Source organism: Mytilus galloprovincialis, chromosome 8 (assembly GCF_965363235.1).
Source record: "Mytilus galloprovincialis chromosome 8, xbMytGall1.hap1.1, whole genome shotgun sequence".
In the NCBI taxonomy this organism is placed as follows: domain Eukaryota; kingdom Metazoa; phylum Mollusca; class Bivalvia; order Mytilida; family Mytilidae; genus Mytilus; species Mytilus galloprovincialis.
The window spans coordinates 86,538,576-86,561,252 of NC_134845.1; the positions used below are offsets into that span (position 1 = coordinate 86,538,576).

General features: G+C 30.6%; 1 protein-coding gene across 4 annotated transcripts; it reads right to left on the reverse strand.

The window, feature by feature from the left end:
- Positions 1-1,498: 1,498 nt before the first annotated feature.
- Positions 1,499-21,980, reverse strand: LOC143042731 (testis-expressed protein 26-like). Of its 4 annotated transcripts, none has more exons than XM_076215173.1 (8): positions 21,902-21,980; positions 18,032-18,209; positions 14,150-14,231; positions 12,428-12,575; positions 11,577-11,727; positions 10,742-10,918; positions 8,519-8,680; positions 1,499-6,766 (listed from the first exon to the last, which is right to left on the reverse strand). In XM_076215173.1, the coding sequence occupies exons 2-8, from the start codon at positions 18,045-18,047 to the stop codon at positions 6,375-6,377; spliced, it is 1,128 nt and encodes a 375-aa protein (XP_076071288.1). In that variant the 5' UTR covers positions 18,048-18,209; positions 21,902-21,980; the 3' UTR covers positions 1,499-6,374. The 4 variants fall into 4 exon arrangements, with proteins under 4 accessions (XP_076071288.1, XP_076071289.1, XP_076071287.1 ...); XM_076215174.1 differs by lacking the exon at positions 21,902-21,980 and adding an exon at positions 20,641-20,765; XM_076215172.1 differs by lacking the exon at positions 21,902-21,980 and adding an exon at positions 18,301-18,434 and having other exon boundaries at positions 1,499-5,776.
- Between the last annotated feature and the right edge of the window lie 697 nt (positions 21,981-22,677).

The window sequence follows — 22,677 nt, forward strand, 5'->3', positions numbered from 1 at the left end:
ATTAACCAAGAAAATTAAAAATTGAACAATGAACCATGAAAATGAGGTCAAGGTCAGATGAACCATGCCAGGCAGACATGTACAGCTAACAATTCTTCCATACAACAAATATAGTTGACCTATTGCTTATAGTTTAAGAAAATACAGACCAAAAACACAGAAACTTAACAGAGCAATGAACTGTGAAAATTAGGTCAAGGTCAAATTAAATCTGAACAACTGATATATAAATCATAAAATATTTCCATTCACCAAATATAGTTGACTTATTGCATATAGTATTAGATTATAACCAAAACTCAAAACTTAACTTTAACCACTGAACCATGAAAATGAGGTCAAGGACATTGGACATGTGACTGACAGAAACTTCGTAACATGAGGCATCTATATACAAATTTGAAGCATCCAGGTCTTCCACCTTCTAAAATATAAAACTTTAAAGAAGTAAGCTACTGCCACTACAGCCGTTGGATCACTATCCCTATGTCAAGTTTTCTGCGACAAAAGTTACTGGCTTGACAAAAACGCTGTTGTTTGGTACTTTTAAATACTATTACGTTCTGAGACTTGCATGATGTTCATAAATTATCCTTTTGAAATTCAATAACTTCTTAATTTCCTATTATCCAATGTTAATCAGCTTTGATTTAGGGGTTTACAGAAAAACGTGTTAAATGAAAGAAGGCTATGTTGGATGATGTATTATTTGAAAGCCCTGTGAAATTCAAATGAGATAAGTCTACAGGGAAAATCCTGTTGTTAAAACTTATGCATTTTTATGCCCCATTTATGGGCATTATGTTTTTCTGGTCTGTGAGTCCGTCTTCAGGTTAAAAATTTTTGTCGAAGTAGTTTTTGATGAAGTTGAAGTCCAATCAACTTGAAACTTAGTTCACATGTTCCCTATGATATGATCTTTCTAATTTTAATGCCAAATTAGAGATTTTCCCAAATTTTCACGGTCCATTAAACATAGAAAATGATAATGCGGATGGGGCATCCATGTACTGGGGACACATTCTTGTTTTTTTTTTTTCATATCGTCGCTTTCAGGCTGTTTATAGCAGACTGTACAGTATAGATAGTACAGACAAACATTAAGCAATGAACATGATTAAATTTTTCAAACACCAAATAGAGTTGACCTATTGCATACAGTATAAGAAATTCCAATCGAAACACAACAGTAACATTACTAAACCACTGATTCGTTAAAATGAGGTCACGACTCACAGTCAGATGACACCTACCAGTTGGACATTTACACCTTACAATAATTCCATACACCAAATATAGTAGAGATCTTGCTTATAGTATCTGATATATGGACTTGCCACAAAACTTAACCTTGTTCACTAATCCATGAAATTAGGTGGAGGTCAAGTGAAAACTGAATGATAGAAGATGGTCATTTAACCCTTATGACCTCTTGACCATTTATGACATAATGAACATGCTCTGAAAGCTGGTTTTCATACAAATTAATAAAACAATATAATTTTCTTCATTGAAATTTCAATGAAACATTTTATTTTACTTGCGTTCTTTATATCACAGATAACATTATAGAAATGACAAAATAAATGTCAAAAAACAAATATAGGCAAAAAAGCAGAAAAAAACATTATCTAGCAAAATTGAGATTATCACAGAAATAAAATTGGTAATTGAGCATAACTGACTACTATTTGACACTTCTTATAGTAATGTGCAGCATGTATAATTTCTAAATTACAACTATATTCTATAAATATAAAACCTCAAGCAAGAGGGTGTCTTCTTTGTTACCTCGTAGCCTCAAACTAAAAAGGTGAGGCTAACAAAATTGGCATTTCTAGTTGGTACTAATTTCTATAATGTTTCTTATACAGCTCTCAATTCATGAAAACCTTTTCAATTCATTTTCACTTAATTTTTTTTTTACTATTTTTAAAAAAATAAAATATTTACTATTTTTTTTTAAATATTTGAATCTATTTTTTCTCAACATAACAATCATAAAACATTGTTTGAAGCAGACATTTTTTGAAGGCTGTTCAGTCGGTGTTATTTGAGTTTTGAAGACAAACAATTACTTACATATTTCTATAGGATGTTATGTTTAGAATATATGAAAGCATAAAAAAAGTACAAGCAAACAAAATATATTGGTTTTGAAAAATCCCCCCTCTGGACAGCCCTAATAAAGAAACTTATTCTCTTAGCAAAAAAAATTATAATAAAATATATCTAGGGCACCATAGAAAAAATTTATATAGCGACTAGAATCAAACACTGTGAGATTCTCTATAAATCAAATTTAGATATATAAATACATGTAGTACACTGTTACAACATTAATACCAACCCTGATTTATCGTGACAACAGTTAACAATATACACAACTGGTGTAACACAAGTGTGTTTTATTTTCTAAATTACATTAAAACTACATGTACATGTACATGTAAATTCTGCAAATTATTATGAAAAATGTGTTGTCAAGGCAATTATTTAAACTCACATTTTGAAATATTTTATATTAATCAAACAAGTTCTATGTAATCGCCCCTCCCCCATTTCGGAACCAATCTTTGAAAAAGCCAGTGTAAAAAATATATCATAAGCTATGAAATCCAGTGGACAAATAATAAGCATTAAATAAAGCACTAAATGAATTTTTTCACTGGTAATTTTTTTTCATACAGAATAAATATATTTGATAAACCCATACTTCCAATATATCTTTTGTTATTTATGATAGATACATCACATGTAGTATATTTATTGAATCCCCCCAAAAAATGTTTTTAAACCTCCTATGAGAAAGAATGATGTTTTGCGAGAAATTTCCTCATTAGCTTTAACAAATTGTTTTTCTGCTTTCATTGTTTTTAATACCATAGCAAGGTCATATCTCACAAAGAACTCAATACAAAGCACATTTACAAAATCTCTTTAATTACTTTTAACGATTTTTCCAAAAGTTTACAAACCCACTGACCTACATAATAAATAGACAGACAAAAATATGAACCACTTCCAAGTGTTCAAGAAAAATAATACTGATTCAATACACTTAAGTACAGAAAGACGTATTTTAGAAAAAGTAAAATGTCTTTGAAAAAAACAATCAAAACAGAATAACAAAGTAATATATATAAAATCTGAGTACATTTAAGGAGGTAGACCTAGGTTAAGAGAAATAACTCTTAAACTCAACAGTACGTTTGTGTCAACCATTTTCAAAAATATATTCTAAGCTTCTAGGTTACATAGATTATTTTCAATCTGTTTCAGGTAAATGCTTAAAATACATTGATGATCTTGACTGTAAGAAATGCTTAACTGATTTAAAGAGTTATCTCCCTGAACCAAGGTCTACCCCCTTAAAATGCATTTATGTGAATCCTTAAAGTGGTTTGTTTCATAAATGCACACAATAAGGCCAATAACCCGAAATCTAGAAGACAAAATGTAAAGTACAAAAAATTCAATGTTATATTGGGATTTAATTTGGGAACCATATTTCATATCTATTTTTCCATAAAATGTTTCCCCAATACATTTATGTTAAAGCTAAGAAAAATCTAATCATATCAAAGATATCAAATTTTGGTTACATTTCCATTGTTTATGACATTTTTGACCAATCAGGAGGTTTTGATGTACATTTTTGACCAATCAGGAGGTTTTGGTGTACATTTTTGACCAATCAGGAGGTTTTGGTGTACATTTTTGACCAATCAGGAGGTTTTGATGTACATTTTTGAAAATATTACCCAGGCTGCATTAGATTCTGAAACGGCGAATTGATAGACCATGGGGTCAAATTAATTGCATTTCCAACGATAAGATGGCAGTACTATTGCATTTAATGAGGAAAAATGAAATTCAAAATTTAAAATGACCTGACAAGCTGACAAAATATTTTTTTCTTTTAAAGTCTGGTACTGTTTCTTAAAATATAATTTACAATTTCAAAAAAACGAAAATTCACCGAAATTTTTAAGAAATTGCAAATTTCAACTTCATACAATGGGATGTTATTCAAAATATTTTGTATTGAAGCTAGTTTTACAAAATTGCTGTTGAATTATTTTGTCTTTTTTTGTTTGTTATTTGCACGATCTGTTTGGATATACAAAAATATATATTTCGAAAATAATAAGTTCTAAAGAAGTAGTCATCAAAATGAAAAATATGCAAAAAGTAGACATTTTTACAAGTTCAACTTGGTAATCCTGGCTATTTCACCTTTAATGTATAACTAATGCAAATATAATTACAAAAAGTCCATATATTTTGGGACAAAAATCATTTAGGATAGAGCATTATAAATAATTTATGGGACAGATAAAAATTCCATCAACTTTATACTCTTAAAATTGTTATATTCTACTTTCAATATAACAAGAAAATTACAGTATTTTATTGCAACCAATTTAATATTTGTCTTTATAATATGCAAAGTGTATTCATAATAGCAAGTTTTTTTTTAAATGCTGCACTATTAACTTTTATTGTCATATTTCAAAAATATATAAACATTTTAGCTTTTGAATTGTGCATAAATATTTTCCTTATTTTCTTTTATTCAAAATATTTTAAACATTTTTAAAAATAAATGTTTAACTGTTTAAAATGATGCAGATTTTAATACAATTTTTATGCAAAAAGTAATAATAAAGGCAACCATAAAAATATACATAAAAAACTTCAAATAGCTTTATGGATAAAATTAATAGTTACAATAAAATTATGAAAAGTATGTGACAGCAATCTAAATAGCAAATCTAATAACAAAAATATTTTATAAGAAATTCCCCAAACCTTAAAAGCATACACATCTCAAACTTTTTATTTCATAAACAAACCAATAACAATTAAACTTAACAAATGTCTTTAAGGTGGTACCCAACACTTCGCTAAAATTAATTTGGCTCGTTTAATATTCATAAAACTTTGTCAAAGTATTTACTTTGACACTTTAACAAAAATATAAAAATTTACAAAATTTTGAACCAACCGTTTTGTCAGAAAAATTACACTGGTTATATAGCAATTTGACAAACACTTATTTTGATCAGTGAGAAGCTTAATATTCCTTTTACAACACAATGTAATTAAAACGTTTAGCTGAATTTACAGAGTTATCTCCCTGTAGTGTTAGGTACCACCTTAATATAAAGATTTACAACCAAATCATTTACAATTATGAACTGAGACATGTATAAATGCTTAAAGAAAAGTAATTGTTTGATAAATTTTGTCCACGCTACTCACAAAAATAAATATAAACAAGTCTAAAATGAAAACAAATTAATATATATATACGTTCCTAGTCAATACAATAAATGTAAAGACCTGTAACTCTCTCGGTTTTTTCCATTTTTAAGAATACATTTGAAGGCACCTTTGAAAATCATGCTGCATATATCACATTTTTGAAATTCCTGCTCCTTATATACAATTCTCAAATAAGACATAGGTAAAATACCATGAGATATAAAATTCAAATTTGAATATGCTTTTAAATCACCTCATTTTCTTCCTTAAACAGCCGTGAGCATTTCGAACCTAGCTGATTTAATAACTATAGATTTTACATCAAGTCTTTAAACAATAACTGGACCTTCATAATCTGATATTCGGTCTAATCTTGATACCTGTTGTATTGGAGGGAACTTTATGGCGCCACCTATTGGTGACCCTTGTGACATTTTGAACCTCGGTTTGGGTTCACTGTAAAGATTCCCGTAATCATCACCATCAACATTCTGGGAAATTATTTCTGAAATGATGTCATGACATTTTACAACTTTAATAAGCTTCTAATACTTTCAAAAAATAATTTTTCAGTTCATATATGAATATACATTTAACCGAAAGAACGAAATTAATATAGTATCAATATTTTTAAAAAGATTTGCCCAACAAAAGATAAACAAAATTCATGATTTCTAATTTTCTAACTTCGATATGTTAAAATAAATAAAATATATAGTTTTCTATTTTTCATAATCTGTTTAATATTTCATTATATAATTATTATTGTTATTATCTACGACGAGGTAATAAAGTTAAATGCAGTTTAGTACTTAATTGTGCAAATAAGGAAAAGAAAACATATATAATGGTTGTGAAAAGTGTGAGACAACATTTAACAATACAAAAAAACATCCATAACAAATTAAAAAAAAAAAATTAAGTGATCTCCTCAGAGAAAATTTAAACTTTTAACAATAAAATTTTTCAAAAGAGATCAAAACATGAAATGTTTATAGAGTAGGATTTCATCAAACCACAAAAATAGCAAAGTCCCTACTTAAGTACTAACACATCTGAAAATGTAGCGAAAAAAAAAAAAACTGACTAGAAAATCATGTTTATTAATGTAAAAATTCTGCAGGGCTGTATGGACCTGGAGCAGGACTATAATTAGGCATCGGCACTTGCATCGGAAACTGAAACTGTGGTGGACGGCTGTAGTTGGTTGGATTGCCTGAATTATAGTCCGTAATTGGCGTACATGCAACTCGAGACCCTGGTTTTCTCACTGGAGTTGGTGTCATAGCTGGACTATTTGGTCCAGAGACCCTGTTTGAAATGTTTATTGGAACACTATTATCGGAATCTGATATAGGCGTGCTCGGTTGATTTGATCTGCTGGGTGTTCGAGAAGCAGGGCGGTACGGAGGGGGAGTTGGGGCATGCACTGGTTTTGATGGTGGCATATCTCCTGTTCTATATGCATCTAGTATTCGCCTAATTGTGTCTTTATCTGCAAGAAAACAAAAACATAGCAAAACTGTAAAATCCACACTAAAAAGTTATGACTTTATGCAAATATAAAAGATGTACAAAATCATGCAATATAAAACTGTTTATTACATTGAAAACTTGGAAAAGGAGCAATTTTTAAGTGAATTTTTTTTTATAACATTGAAAACTTTGAAGAGTAGCAAATTTCAATTGAACATTTTTTTTTTAATTTAGAACACTTTGAAAAGAGTCATTTTCTAATAAACTTTTTTTGTCACATCAAAAACTTCTAATAAAAGCAATTTTCATAGTTGCAACACTGTTTTCATTCGATGAACAACAAAATAAAATACTCTTTGCTGATCCAAATTAGAGTTATCTCTCTTTGTCTGGTATTTTTAATGTTGGGCATGTTTATACATCTTTAAAATGACAACTATTAAACAGTATCTAAAATTTCTCTTCTGACCAACAAAATAATCACTTGGCTCCTAATTTTGAAAATTCAAATGAAGCTATGATTTTTCTTTCAATTTAAATTAATTCATGATCATAACTTAACAATAAATGTCAGAAACATTAAAAATACTATGAAAACAGTGTTACAATTTTTCAAGATATATCAAGAATGATTTCAATCTGTTTAATAGCTGTCTCAAATACATAAAGTCTTGTTAATTGTTTTAATCCAAATTGAAGTGATGAATTAAAGAATGAGACACCGGCTGATGTGACATGTATGTAAAAAATGTTGATAAACAACTAAACTGAATCATATTTTACGACTTTTTGGAAAATCAAAATAAGACAATACCATGTATAACTGAAAACAACAACCAATCACTCTTTTCTTGCCCTTCACCTTGAAATCAAAGTAATGTTTTCCTATAATGCACCAGAGTCAAATCCTGTATATAAGGTACTCAGAAACATTTAAGTGTAATCTGTGAAATTATGTACCATGTTCCATTGACATTGTACTGCAAATTTACTGATAAAAAGAGAGAGTGTTGTGCAAAGTCCCACAACATCAATGTATCCCAAACTCTGTCTGTCCGACAAAAATGTCAGACAAAAAATCATTGGGTCAGACAGAAATTTTCAGAATTTTTAGAAAATATATTGAAGTAAAACATCAAATTTCTTTTTCGGTCAGACAAACTCTAAAACAGTTTGGCACAGACAGCTTTGTAATGCACATTTACTGATATAATGAGATAGTGATGTGCAAAGTCCCACAACATGAACCTTTTTCTTTTCAGAGCAGTAGCTTGACAGAATCAAGTTCACTGTAGCGTAATATAATCTCCATTGAAGCATAACACATGTGACGTCAAGTTTTACATTTTTTACATTCCTTTTCCAAAAAAAATATTTGGACTCAAATAAATGCTTTTATCTAATTTAAAAAAATGTATTGAATTAATGGGTTAATAAGACTAAATATTCAAAATCTACTGGTATAGCATTAAGTATTCATCTACATGTAAGTTTTATTGCACTACCCAAATATATTTAAATGCATCATAAAAACCAAAACAATGTTCAACTGACAACAAAATTCCTAAAACCCATGCTCAACTAATCTTTGTCAAATGCATGTTAAGATGATAATTTGTGATTCAGGCAGAAAACACATGTGCAGACAAGACAAATTGTCAGTGAAGTCATTCAAATTCTAAATTTGCAACTACTTACCCAACTACATGTATCTTCAATTTAGCATAAAATTTCAAAAAGCCCAAAACACAAAATAAAATGTGATAGTTACCTTCGGGTGCTGCTTTTTCGTAATATTTTTTCAGAGTTTCGGCACCAAGTTTACGGCCAACATCTTTAATTTGTTGTACCACATTACCAGAATTATCATTGTAGTGTCTGTCGTAGGTTGTTCTCTGTTTTATATGATTATATCTTAACGACGCTGTTGGTACTGAAAACACAATTGTATAAATGATAAAGCTTATACAACTGATAACATGATTGTGTCAAACATCTGTATATTTATAATAAAACTGTGGATTCATTTAAGAATTGAATGCTTCTTTTTGTAACTTCATTGGGGTGTAAAAGCGTTGACCGAAGTACATTTTGCTAAAGCGCTTCATTCTAAAAATGTGCGCACGGTCAACACTTTTACAACCCTATGAAGTTAGAAAAAGAAGCATTCAATACTTATAATTACATTTTTTAGCTATGATCATGAAAACACGAATTTTATAATTGTTTTATTTAATTCACCTGTGCACTTTAATGTGGGAACACGTGTTATCATGAATGAAAAGTTTTATTAAGTAATGCAATTGCTTAAGGAATTCCACTTGATGTGCAGTTAGCCAATCAGAATAATGTATCATAATGAAACATACATCTAATGTTTATTACTAATTATTACTATTTGTTGGATATCAATTTTCAAGGATATTGAGGATTTTCAATGTCACACAAATGACAATTTTCTAAAGGAATTTATGCAGACTTTGACAAAACCATGAGCCACTGAATCAAATATCCATGAAAATGCCAGTTTTCCTCAATTTTTGTTACTTGTATTAATTGGTATCCATGAAAATAAAAAAATCCACAGTTTCAGTTTCAAAATGTGGACATTAAGCAAACAGTGATTATGTAAATGTCCACAGACATGGCAGAATTTTATATATCTTATAAATTACAATTTCTATTTTTTTTTAATTGTGTTTCTTTCTTTCACATTGAGTGTAATTGCCTCTATTTACTATTACCTTTATAAGGTAGATCTAATGAATTGTGCATGCAACATGATGCTTTATACAATTATTGTATTGTTATATATGAGAAAGAGATTCTATCAGTCTCTTTGAGCAAAGAACTAGTTATAGACTAACCCACAATAAATCAATAAGGTTTTTTTCCATGCAATTTATTAATTTATGACAAAGTTATTATAAATTGGAAATGGGGGAAGGGTGACATTTGCTATTGCTAATTGCTTGCAATGGCAGATCTAGTTGTTTTTCCTGTTTAAATGGTTTTACACAAGTAATTTTTGGTGCCCTTTACAGCTTGCTGTTTGGTGTGAACCAAGTCTTAACCCTTTCACCGATTGCTGCCCAGACAGAAGCTACTCTGAGACGATGGCTTCCCTGGCTACTTTTACTCAAGTGGGAGACCTTCATAATAAATGTCAATAAAAACTTGTTTGTAGTTATTTGTGTATTTATTTCATTCACTAACACCATGTTCACAGTTTTGTTCATGTTTTGATAATTTTTTCTTCATAAAATATTCAAATTTTCAAATTTTCGGCATTATCTAGGTGAAATTCTCAAAATTATGCTCTAAGACCCCAAATTGTAATTTTTTAACCCAAAACGGCAAAATTTTGAAAAATTTTATGAGGCTGTACAAATTCCTCACACTGAACGATGTCCATTCCAAGTGTTTTGTATATAAAACGACATTTTATGTCAAAAAAGTATACTAGTTTGGCTTCAATTCTTCCATATTCTTTCAAAAAAAATGTTCCCTCATTTCAAATTCTCGTAAATTCCGTAAATTTCGTCTGATTTTGACACGGTTTTCAACAAACGGATGCGCCATGTTTACACTTTCATCCGGATATTCATCAAGAAAGATAACTCATGTTTGCACTGTTTTGAGCGGGAAATATAAAAGAGGTATTCCGATCCCGGTAAAACGGGACTCATCATCAGCTGTCTGAAGCGTGAATCCCGGTAAACCGGGACTCATCAACGAAAGGTTTAATATAGAAGGCTGTACTTTGACCTATAATGGTTTACTTTTTATAATTGAGACTAATATGGAGGGTTGTCTCATGACACTCATACCATATCTCCTTATATTTGTTTTCATCTTTTTTTTAAAGGTTTTTGTTGATTGTGGTTTATTTTCAAATTATATTATTAATCCTTTCTACAAAATTGTTGTATCAACTTTTGTTTGCACCAAGTTACATTTCAAAATGACATATGTTGATAGTCCATATACTTACTTGTGCCATTAACAGCCATACTTTTCTTTTTATTACTGCCATATCTAGAGATAGGAAGTTTTAATTTTTCTGGTTGTGATGGGTTTTGATAAGAATATCTTGCTACACTGTCTAACGTGTATGGAATGTCTGCCTTCCAATCTGGTGGAAGAGTATAGGCACTTTTTAATTGGAAACCTGCCAAAAAAGAATGAAATAGAATCTAAGGTTTGCTTTAAAAATATCGATATAAAATTAAACAAAAGTTTTTGCAGACTCTGGCAATTCCAGTTCTTTTAGCACATTTATCTCTATTTTGTCTATGTATATAACTAATTCAAACTTTAATCATCTATGTAGATTGAATCTTTCTTTTATAAAATTGTGCAAATCATTGGGATCATAACTGTACGGGTGCATATGTTTGCAAATCTAACAAAAGTGTTCTCCTCAATGTTCTGAATATGCATGAAATATTTGCAACTTATTTAGTAAGCAATATTCAACCATGTTCATATAGTTTCTTAGGAAAGAAGATTTTTTTCCAATGGATTTTGTTATCTAAATTCGTGGCACCTGGGCATACAGAAGTCATTTTAAAACCATAGTAGACTTTAGCTTTTTGTTCTGACATGTCTGAAGGCAAAACGTCTTAATTAGGAAAACAACAATGTAAACTTAATATTTATATTAAAGTAAAAAATATCTAATTGGAGCGTTGTCCAAGAAAAACTCCATTTCCAATTTCCAAAGAGGCAAAGTTTCTGACTGTTTTACCACTTGTAGTAACATAGGAAATCTCTTGAAAGTGGAGTTAAAATATAGGATAGCAAATGATTGTCCTTTATTAACATACCCTGAGGAATTCCTAGATAATCTGTCTGGTAAGTGGACTGACATAGCCGCTTGTGTACTTGGTTAATTTTATCATCTGTCAACTCCTCTGACCAGGGACTAGGTTTAGGTTCTGCCTGGGATTTTGTTGGGAATCGCCATACCATAAATGCCTTAAAAAGAGACAGTATATATATGATTAGCCAAGTAACAAGCACACCAATTTTAACACACAAAAATATGCCAATCAATTAAATGAACATACAGAATACTATTATATTTCAAGGTTAACGTTACTATGAATATGATGAAAATATGCATTGTGGGAAAGCACAAGTGATAAACCAATTTAACATGTTATTGGACAGTAATTTCCAGTTTAAAACAAAAGTTAAATGCAGCAGAATTGTTTGAACTGCATCAAAGTTTAAATAAAAATTTGAGAAATAGATCTCAGATTGTATCACAGAATGTATGTAGAAAGCGGACAGAAAATAGGCAATTGTTTTCATTTTCAATTGTGATTTCTCAACTTCCTACTTCCTTTTGTTCATAAATGATATTTTAATGGTTTGAACATTTCTTTCCATTTAATATTTTAATTAATTTCTTTTTCATATTTTCTAAAAGTAAACTTAAGCTGAGTTTGGAGACTTGAAATTAACTCTGAATACAAAAAAAAATTGCTACAAATTCCAAAGTCAAGAAGTCTGGTTTTCTGATATTCAAATATATCTTGCTTTCATAAAATGAAACTCTACAGGACTGTTACATATGTTAACTAGAAATATCATATTGAAACTTCAGAGAGATTTAAAAACAGCCTTTCTAAATTTTGTTAAAAGTAATTTTGAGCTATTTTCTGGTTTATACCTGTAATGGATGTGGATTATTATTTCTTTGTCCAGATGCTGATCCACTTCTGATAGGTGATGTTGGCCTGTTTGGTTTGTCTTTATATTCTTCTGCATAAGTAGTATCTCCAATTGGACCATTTCTAAAACCATGTGATGTCATCGGTCTAAAAATAACAAATAAGAGGTATTTATATCAATGTATCAATAATGTAATTTTGGATGTAACACGTCTTCTGATTGGCTGACATTGTTTTGTTTATCAGCTCATGGACATAATTTTGTTATGTGATTGTGACATCGTCAACTTTTTTTCATGGTTTACTCCGATTGAAAATGGAATTTTTAATTAAATGAAAGAAATGACTGTACTATTTTTTTTATGTTATTTCTTCACAGACAGAAAAAATATCACAGTCATCCTTAAAAAAATAAAAGTTTATTTAATGAGGAGACATGAGGTGTCAACAGGCTACAAAGTATTTTGAAGACATATATCCTGTAGCCTACTTCCACAAACAATATCCTTTGTTTTTTGTTTTTTTCTATTACAGCTAAAATTGTTAGTTAGTCTTGAAATATTCAATAAAATTAGGATCAATTTTAATTGGATACTGTTATAATCATTACTGTTAATTTGACTTGAAACCATAAATATATAAGAATGTATATATTGACAAAGAAATAAATCAGTTCAAAAAGCAAAAAATTCAATTTAAAAAATATTCCAGTTTTTTATTTTAAAAAAAATATTAATATACTCAATTCTTTCATCATAGCTCTTTGAAAAGTAAAATGAAACTGTTCTATTGTGTGACTTTAATTCAGCATACAGAGTTATTTCAAACATACTTTAATCCAAATTGCTTGTGCTAAATGATGCATTTATCAATTATGGTAATATAAATATACTATCAATATTATAATTCAGTAAAAATATTGGTGCATATATAAAGTTGTAACAGCATACAAATTAGTAATTTAGATTTTCAATAAGAAACTCAAAGAATGAAAGGTGTTTTTGATCCTGAACTGAATTGATTTTAAATGAGAAACATGTTTTTCACTAATTTTCCGTTAATTCAATCTAATTTACAAATTGTTATATATGTATATTTAATTCAATCTAATTTACAAATTGTTATATGTATATTTATTACTGGTACTTTAAACTTTATGTTTCTTTTCTATATTTGACGCTACAGAGGAAATGTTATATAAATCTACAACAAAATGGGTATACTGGGTATAAATTAATTTTCTTTGATACCAATTTTAGAATAGGAAAAATAACTGTAATTTTCGTTTATATTTTATTTTCAGGTTTTGCCAGACTTAAATAGAGAATGGAAATGGCCCATGTGCATGTGTCAAAGAGACATCAACCCGAACAAAGATTAAAAAACAGCTAAAGGCCACCAATGGGTCTTCAACACTGAGCAAGAAAATCCTGAAACCTGGATGCAGACTTCAGCTGGCCCCTTAATAAAATGTGTACCAGGATAGTTAGTCTTGAACATTTATTTCAATTTAATAATTTTCTGCATACAATCTTATATCTTAAGTGTGTAAGTTCATCAAACATCAAAATTTTGGTTCAGCAGTATACGTATGCCAAAAGAATCCAGGAAAATGGGTGTCTTATGAATCATAATGGATCCATAGCTACATGTTAATTTATATAACCAAATAGCAAAATACATAATAAGCAAAAAATATGTAAGTTTATGAGGTACTTTACCTTGTAGCTCCTGTGAATGGTTGCTCCTTCTGTGGATAATCCCTAGTGTATGACGTGACATATGGATTGGAATGGTATTGGCCTGGAAAATGCAAAAAACAGGCATTATCATACCTTGTCCTTTGGTCACACCCAATGAATATTAGTCACTACTAGGTTACATGTGCAGCAAAAACAGCTAGCTAGCCTGTCTCGCAAAAATTCAAGGTTTAATGATTTCAATCATTCATTCAATTTTTTTCAAATTCCAAAACAAGATATGGATCTTTTCCCAAACTATAGAACCATTATCAGAGTTTTTATACTGGTTGTGATATTACACACAATGTTTGTCTGTCTCCAATTCTGACCAGTCAACTAGTACTGGTTAGCCTGTCTTCATAACTTCATCTTCTTGGTCAAAATTACCATTGATTTCCTTTAGATCTTGGTCTTCTTCAAATTATTCTAGTATATTTTACTACTATGCTTTTTACCATCTATAGTATAGATCTTTGAAACCTTCAAATACATGTATGTGACTATTTCAATCATTTTAAATGATTCATTCTAACATGTTTCCTTCCAAATGCATGATTCCTGACATTCAGTCAACAATATCAATCAAACTACCTTCCAATATATATGAATAAGCTATAGAAAAAAATTATTTCAATAAGTGTTAAATATACCTTAATTTACAAAGTAAGAGAAGTTTTTAAAATCAGAGATAATTTCTTGGTGTTGAATCTTATTCAACATTTTTGCATTACTTCAGAGAACAAGTCTCTGATTGAAGTGTTTACCATTTTTGAAAGAGTATTAGTTGATACTATACACCTATTGAAATTCATTTTTAATTGCACATTCATAATACTGATCGAATTGATATCATGCATCAAATTGTCTATCTTCATGCATATGTGCACCTGATCATCTAAACAGTTTCTTCTGATTAATAAAATTATCATTTATACATGTAATTTAATGAATTAAATGCATATTTTAAAAATAGTAAAGAGCTACGTCTATTTTATGAGAAGTGTTTGCCATTTTTTTATGATTGAAGGACAGAATTCAAGGTGATATGTTGGATTCTAAATTTTGGTCAATTCCTGTGATACATATATATATATATATATATATACTGTATACCTCCATTTTGTTCCATATTATTCTATGAACATGTCCATTAGTACTGACACATTAAATAACATACCAGAGTCTATAGATATAGGTAGATATACGGTACAAGTGAATGAGACAACTCTCCATCCAAGTCACAATTTATAAAAGTAAACCATTATACATGTACGTCAAGGTACAGTCTTCAACAGGGAGCTGGCTTGACTCTTATCGAACAAATCAGTACTTAGATTTAATATTGCATTGTCAGATTTAAAATTATACTTTAATTTAAAGTAATAAAGAAATATCTTTATACTATGTCACTATATTTGTTTTAATGGAAAAAGAAAAGTAAATTGTTAACTATAACATGCCTGGTAACATTAATTTTTAAAAATTTAAATGCAGGTGACATGTACAGTTGAATAATAATTTACATCTCAAATGAATGTTATCGTATACACTATCAGAGAAAAATATTAAACCTTGGTTCACTTAGCTTTCACTGTTCAAATTTAAACACATTAATACAATATTATTTACTAAACGTATTGTCGTTTAAAATACTTAGCAAAAAGAAGAACATCTGAAGTATCTTCATACTTATGTTCATTAGAATACTATGACATGCGGCGATGCCTGGTTACATCAAATTTCTTAAATTTAAATAAATGATATTGTGATTAATAATTTACATCTCAAATGAATGTTATCATATTTGCCTGTCACAGAAAACTTAAGTAAACCCCCCTATAGTAGCCCATTTATCATTTTAATTGATTCACTGTTTAGTTACCTTTTATCCAATATTGACACAGTCAACAATAGTTTCATTAAACTTAGTTGTTAAAATTTACTTGTAATTCAACAATCTAACAAGGAAACACACTGGTAGTTACAATACAAATTCAACTGATATATCACTATTACAATAATTTTTATACATTGAAAACTGATATTCTGCTGAAAAATCTTCGGAAAATTTAAAAAAAGAAATTTGATCATGATTGTTTTTGGTTAGTCAAGTTTACTTGTTAGAATGATTGCCAATACATCGAAGGAACTGCTTATTGACAATTCAATGCAATTGAGATTAAAAAGTTTTTTCTCTCAATACAAAATTATAAATACATAAGTCAGGCTTGCTTTCATTATTGTGTTAAATGAGGTATTAATAATGGTTAAGACCTTACAATTTTATATTTAAATACCAAACAGGTCTGTCCATTCATTAATACAAGGCTACTTTACTACACAGTACGATCCAACCTATCGATACAAATTTTCAATAATTATTACTTATTGGATAAGCACAGTAAATGAAAAAATTTAATCAGTGAACAGTTTTTTCACTTCTACATTGTAGGCTCTAGAATAATTATTTCCTCGACTTTCTTGTATCAGATTCTAATACTTTTTTCCTAATCAAACATAGTAAAAGATAGAGGTGGAAAACTGGCATTACTTATATATTGGAAGTGAACATGTGGTAGGTCGTAGGTAGGCATGTTGTTTCTTTTTTTTCAACAAAGAGAAACTGTCAAATTATTTTTAGTCTCCATGTTTATTTGATTAAAAAAACTTTTTCACATTAATCAGTTATTTTTTGGGAAGGTTCGGTTAGGGTAAACAAACATAATCTTTTTTATGGCCCACATAGGCCGATCCAGGGGCCTGCTCCCCCTTTTATGGGGGAAAAGTTTGGTTGCCTATATAGGGAATCACTGAAGCGTGACTGGAGCGGCCCTCCCCCCTTTAGGTCAGCCAGTGGACCACCCCCCTTACAAAAAGTTCTGGATCCGCCACTGGCCCAGGTCTGTTTTTGGCAAAAATAATTGTTGTTGGCATGTACATGTACAAGTAGATCTATGTTAATTATTGACCCTAAAAACTATCTCAACACTTATTACCAATACATTTTATTATATTTTAGAGAGGAGGCATTTATATTAGTGAGTGAAAACAAGTAACTATAATGAGTCTCTAAAGAGCCTGTGTGGCTCACCTTCATCTTCAACTATGGCCACTTTATATTAAAATTATCAAATAATATTAAGGGAAATAACTACACAAATAGTTAACTCATTATTTCAGTCATGTTGACATACACATACATTTTGTACATGTATGTACAATGTAATTGTCGATCTTTAATAATTTGTAAATTATAATACATGTAATATCCTGCTGATAATCATTTCATTTCAATGTTTCTATTCATCTTTTATAGGTTTCAAGAAAATAGCCAAAACATGTCAAAAAAATATATCACTAAAGGGCAATAACTCCAATAACATCTATTGATGGACTGTTAATCATTTTTGGAATACATGAAGTTCCCCATTGGAATGAGTTAGTCTAATGTATATGCATATGGATTACACTTTTCATTATTTAGGCTAAACGGTTTTTCTTAAAAAATTTCACATACTTGAAACTGAAACTGATTATGATGTGGTTTTTACTTTAACGATTGCATTTTGGTGTATTCTGACAGAGATATTTATAAATATGTATACCCCTCCCCATATTTTACATGTGTAACGTTAATCCGGACTTGGTCCGGTCCCAGACCTACAAAAAAAATATATGCAGATCCAAATGAGGGAAAAGGGGGGGGGGTTACATTGTCCCCCTTTTATGTAAAAAATTTGGATTAACACTGACTTTAGTGGGATATCTTTTAGTTTCAGTGGGTCCTTCTTATCTTCTTATGAAAATTTGGATCCTCAACTATGGCCCCATCATCGGCATGGCCTTGACCTCTGAACTTACCTCCAACAGTTGGCATGGCAGTATGGGGTCGTGGATATTGTTCTTGTTGACGTTCCCCTCCAATTCTTAAGGACGACAATAACTCCAAAGCTTTAGTTCTATCTCCTGAAGAATCACTTTTATTGTAAAACGCCTCTAAATCTTTTGCTAACCCTTGAGTGACAACTTCGTCCCCCACCTGAAAAAAAGTACACATTTCAGTAATTCAACTTTTAAGATAAAAATTGCGGATGTAGGAAGAATGAAAAGTTATAAAAAGTTAGACATACCCTTGTATCAGTGTTGATATACCCCGTATACATATTGTCTGGTGTGTACATCCTACCGTAGTCTACAGCAGTCGCCATTTTCGACACTAGACTGCCAAAATCATTTACAAAAGAATTGATTGGCTAAAATGAACACGTGCCCGATAAAAAGGTTGTTGTTGTTACGGAGTTAGCGTTGCGTTGCTAAGATCTAACATGTGCACAACAGCCTATTTAAATTTCCTATTTTTAATTTCCTTTTACGTGTCGTATTATAAAACGGCTTAATTGAAAACACAAACAATCATTTTAACCTAGATGAAAAGAAAACACAAAATTCCAACTGATAGTACAGGGGAGTTAAAATTATTAATCCGACAGGTTTTTATTTCAATCAATAATTAAAGGCACTTCGATCTACAATGTTAAAAATAGTTAACAACCTAGCACAGATGTTTATAGTTGGATTAAAAGTGACTTTGAAATTTGCCTACTGTCAAAATCCACTGAATTCAATAGTACAAAAATCATAAATCCCTACAATATTTATTAGCAATTAATTTTAGACCCCCCTTTTCATTTTTTTAAACCGACAGTTGTAATTAGATTTGATTTAGCATCAGAAATCATGAATTCAGAGGATAGCCGATGATAGTATATATCATCATTTTTACTCGGTGCATGCACTTTTCTTATTTTGAAGATCTTAAGATTTTTCTGGGTTTTTTTTTTGGTAACTCAGTGGCGGATCCAGGGGGGGGGGGGGGTTCCGGGGGTGCGCACCCCCCTTTATTTTTGCCGATCAATGCATTTGTATCGGGACATATGTTTTGCACCCCCCTTTGCCCTGGGTGCCCTGGGTTAGCACCCCCCCTTTCGAAAATTCCTGCATCCGCCCCTGTAACTTGTCAAGTCTGTCAAGTTGCTGTTTCGTTGACATATATCCAACACAAATTTAATTATTTCCGTGACGAACAATCAATATTCTTGAGAAGAGGGACCGGAGAGACACCAGAGGCCGGGACATTCAAACTCTATAGTTAAAAAAACCAACCCAAAAACTTACAACACCACGACTAAAAAGACTAGGACAAACAAAAGTACACAAAACACAACATAGAAAAATAAATTAAGACTTAGCAACAAGAACCTTACCTAAAACTGGGGATGATTCAGGTGCTCGGGAAGGGTTAGCAGATTCTGTTCCACATGTGGGACCCAAAAGCTTATAAAGCAGTTTTGTATATGAATAAAATAAATGATGTGGTATGGTTTCCAATGAAACAATATTTCAGAAGAAACCAAATGACACAGAAATTAACAACTATAGGTCACATTACGACCTTCAACAATGAGCAAAATCCATACCACACTGCAGCGGTAAAAACGCTCCTAAATGACACACTTCAAACGATATTAAAAACGGCCTATTTTCAAAACACAATAATTAAAAAAAAACCCAAAGTATGTAACACAGCAACAAACGACAACAACTGAATAACAATTTACAGGCTCCTCACTTGAGACAGACACATGAAGAATGTGGCGGTGTTAAACTAAATTAAAGGCGCTACCCCCCCCCCTTTATAACTTGAAACAGTGCATGTATAACCGTACATCATGTATAGTTTGGTATAAAAGCCTTTACGCTATCATTAAATTACCCGGATTAAGTTAAATTCAAGCAGAACTTGAGAAGAATATCGAACCACGGGATCGAAATGAAAACGTGTTACACGAAATGGTATATCAAGATGAAGTTCAAGTTTACTGAAGTATAAAAAAAACCATGCATATTATGCAATGTGACTAGAAGTTATTAAGACTGAAACGCGACAGAAATATGTTTCGGATTGACATACGTACAGACAGACAGACGGACGGACGGATTAAAGGACGAAAGGACATACATTAACAAGTATATATCTAATATTTGAAGTGGGTGAATATATGAAAAACAAGAATTTGATCAACGCCGGATAAGGATGGTTACAATTTTTTATTAATTGAAGATTTTTTCCGATTTGTAAAATAATTAATTACCCGATAATTGACGAAGAATGGGTATATAAAAAATCAAAAATAAGCACAAACGGGTAAGATTATTATCAGCATGGCCAAAATAGTTAAAAAGAAAAAGAAAAACTCCGATTAATACCAATTACATATATATGTTTCGTTGATAGAAAAACCAAACTTTCGTTCGTCAGTACAAATAAATATTTCTCTGATTTCTGAAACTCACCTTATTTTAGATAAATTAATTCATCAGGCCTTTTGAAAACTAAATACTTTTTTTAATAACTTCTCAAGTTAATACTGTCACACTTACTCCTTCTCTCTAAACACTATTAAACCCACCTTATAGTAGGAAATTAATTTTAATCCTTTCTAAAAGTTTCAATAATTCATTGCAGATGCATTTGTACATGTACAAGATTCCATACACATAAATCGAAATGATCGTTGTCCTACTCAATGAAGGGTGCATAAATCTTGAAAACTTACATGTAATTCCTCCAACTCAATTGATATGAACATCCAAAATAAAATACTGTATTATTTCAATAGACTGCTAAGTAGTAAATTCACATATAATTTCACATATAACTTCACCCCTTACCATAAAAAGTAATAAATTTACTATCCAAATGACATTTTAATGTTTTAAATATTGCATCTCCAAAAAATACTTGTGTACTTACCGAGTAAGGTATGGAATGTTGTTAGCAATATAGATAACAGAATAATATACCTAAATAACTATCAATTATTTAACAAGAAACATCTAAATGAGTTTTCACTATATTATTAATTGGTTGCTTGGAGAAGTCACTCCGGTATTCATAAAACCAATACGCCGAACAAAGAAATGTTCTGCTCTGAGATTACAGTAATTGACTGATAAAAGTTACATTTACAGTAACTTGTTTTCCATTGATTTCCTCATTTTTTCTCTTTTTTATGCACTGGCACTAATCTACTAATTAAATCTAATTAAGACGTCAGATTGTGTATGGTAATCAATTGAACGAATGGAAAAAATTTAAGAAGGTGTTTTTTTGTGGAATCATAAAAAAAAAAAAATGCAAACTGAAGTACATTACTTATACGACATTTAAAATTAAATGAAAATACTACTACACCTGCACGAGTTTGTATCGAAAGACATGAATCAAATATCATGATGAAACAAAATTTGCCCAAAATGCCACTTCATATATATAGTTTATTGATATTTGACTTTTTTCCGGGATTTTCAAGGGGGATTAACATTTCCCCTCCTGTCGACCAAACCAATGTTGTTTTTTTACGTATTGAAAAAAAAGACAACATACATTGCGGAAACTATAAAAGTGAACCTGACTCGACATAAGAATGACACAGAAGATCGGCAATAATATCTAAGATCATCCATATAATTATACAACGATAGACACAAAATACGTACAGCATGATGCATGTATGGACATAATAATAAAATTTATGCTAAAGCATACTCGTCGTTTTTCCAAGCAATTTAATAATTCCAAGATTTGTTAATTACACTCAGATTTCCTAGACTAGACCCCAGACTAGTGTTTTAAAAAAAACAGTCTTAAATTTAAGTGGAAATACTTACGTGTACGTAACTTGTAAGTGATGCTACGGCATGTTAGAAAACGCTTCTTTCTCCCGACGTTACCAAGTCTGAATCCAAGTCGTATTGACGCATTATGACGTTAATAACGTTACCGCTGCACCATGAAGTTTTTACCGCTGTATCGTGAAACTGAAAATATACAAATTATTGTTTAATGATTAAAAATAGACCCTATTATCTCTCTAGGTCAATCCCGATCCTGTGTCAAAGCTTCTCTCCCGACTTGGCTATATGTCATGTGTTTGTATAGTTGTGATATTTTAGAACGTTGCCTCGTCTCATGGGTTTTCGTGCTATTAAGAATGCATATGGCATCATGCGATGTGGTATGCTTGCCTATGAGCCATTTATCCAGAAAGACCAAAGGACAAACGGACCATACGGCTGTAAACTATGAAGAACTATGAAGAACACCGTACAGTGCAGTAATATATCAAATGATCAGATGCATTTACAGAATATATATATATATCTTCCTGTTAAGGTTGAGTCGATATTTCAGCGTGATGAACAGCTAAACAAATCCAATACAAGTATATATATATACAGTTTAAACGAATGTGGCGGGGTTAAGCATTTTATTAGCTTATAATCCTCACATAACTTTTGACTGTGATGAAACAATACAACATCAGAAAAAATTGCCAAAATCAGCTGGAAAGGGTTTGGCATAGCAAAGTAAAATTACAAAAAGACATGATACATAAAGTGTCACTTTTAGATTTATGGCTATTACAGAAAACTAGTTAAACTAA

What these genes read in the sequence shown, in the direction of transcription:
- LOC143042731 (XM_076215171.1), bottom strand. Translation starts at nt 18,378, where the DNA reads ATGGCGACTGCTGTAGACTACGGTAGGATGTACACACCAGACAATATG. An exon ending in CCATTCACAGGAGCTACAAG is followed by an intron (nt 12,576 to 14,149) that starts GTAAAGTACCTC and finishes TGTTATTTTTAG; the next exon opens with ACCGATGACATCACATGGTT. An exon ending in TTATCTAGGAATTCCTCAGG is followed by an intron (nt 10,919 to 11,576) that starts GTATGTTAATAA and finishes CTTTTTTGGCAG; the next exon opens with GTTTCCAATTAAAAAGTGCC.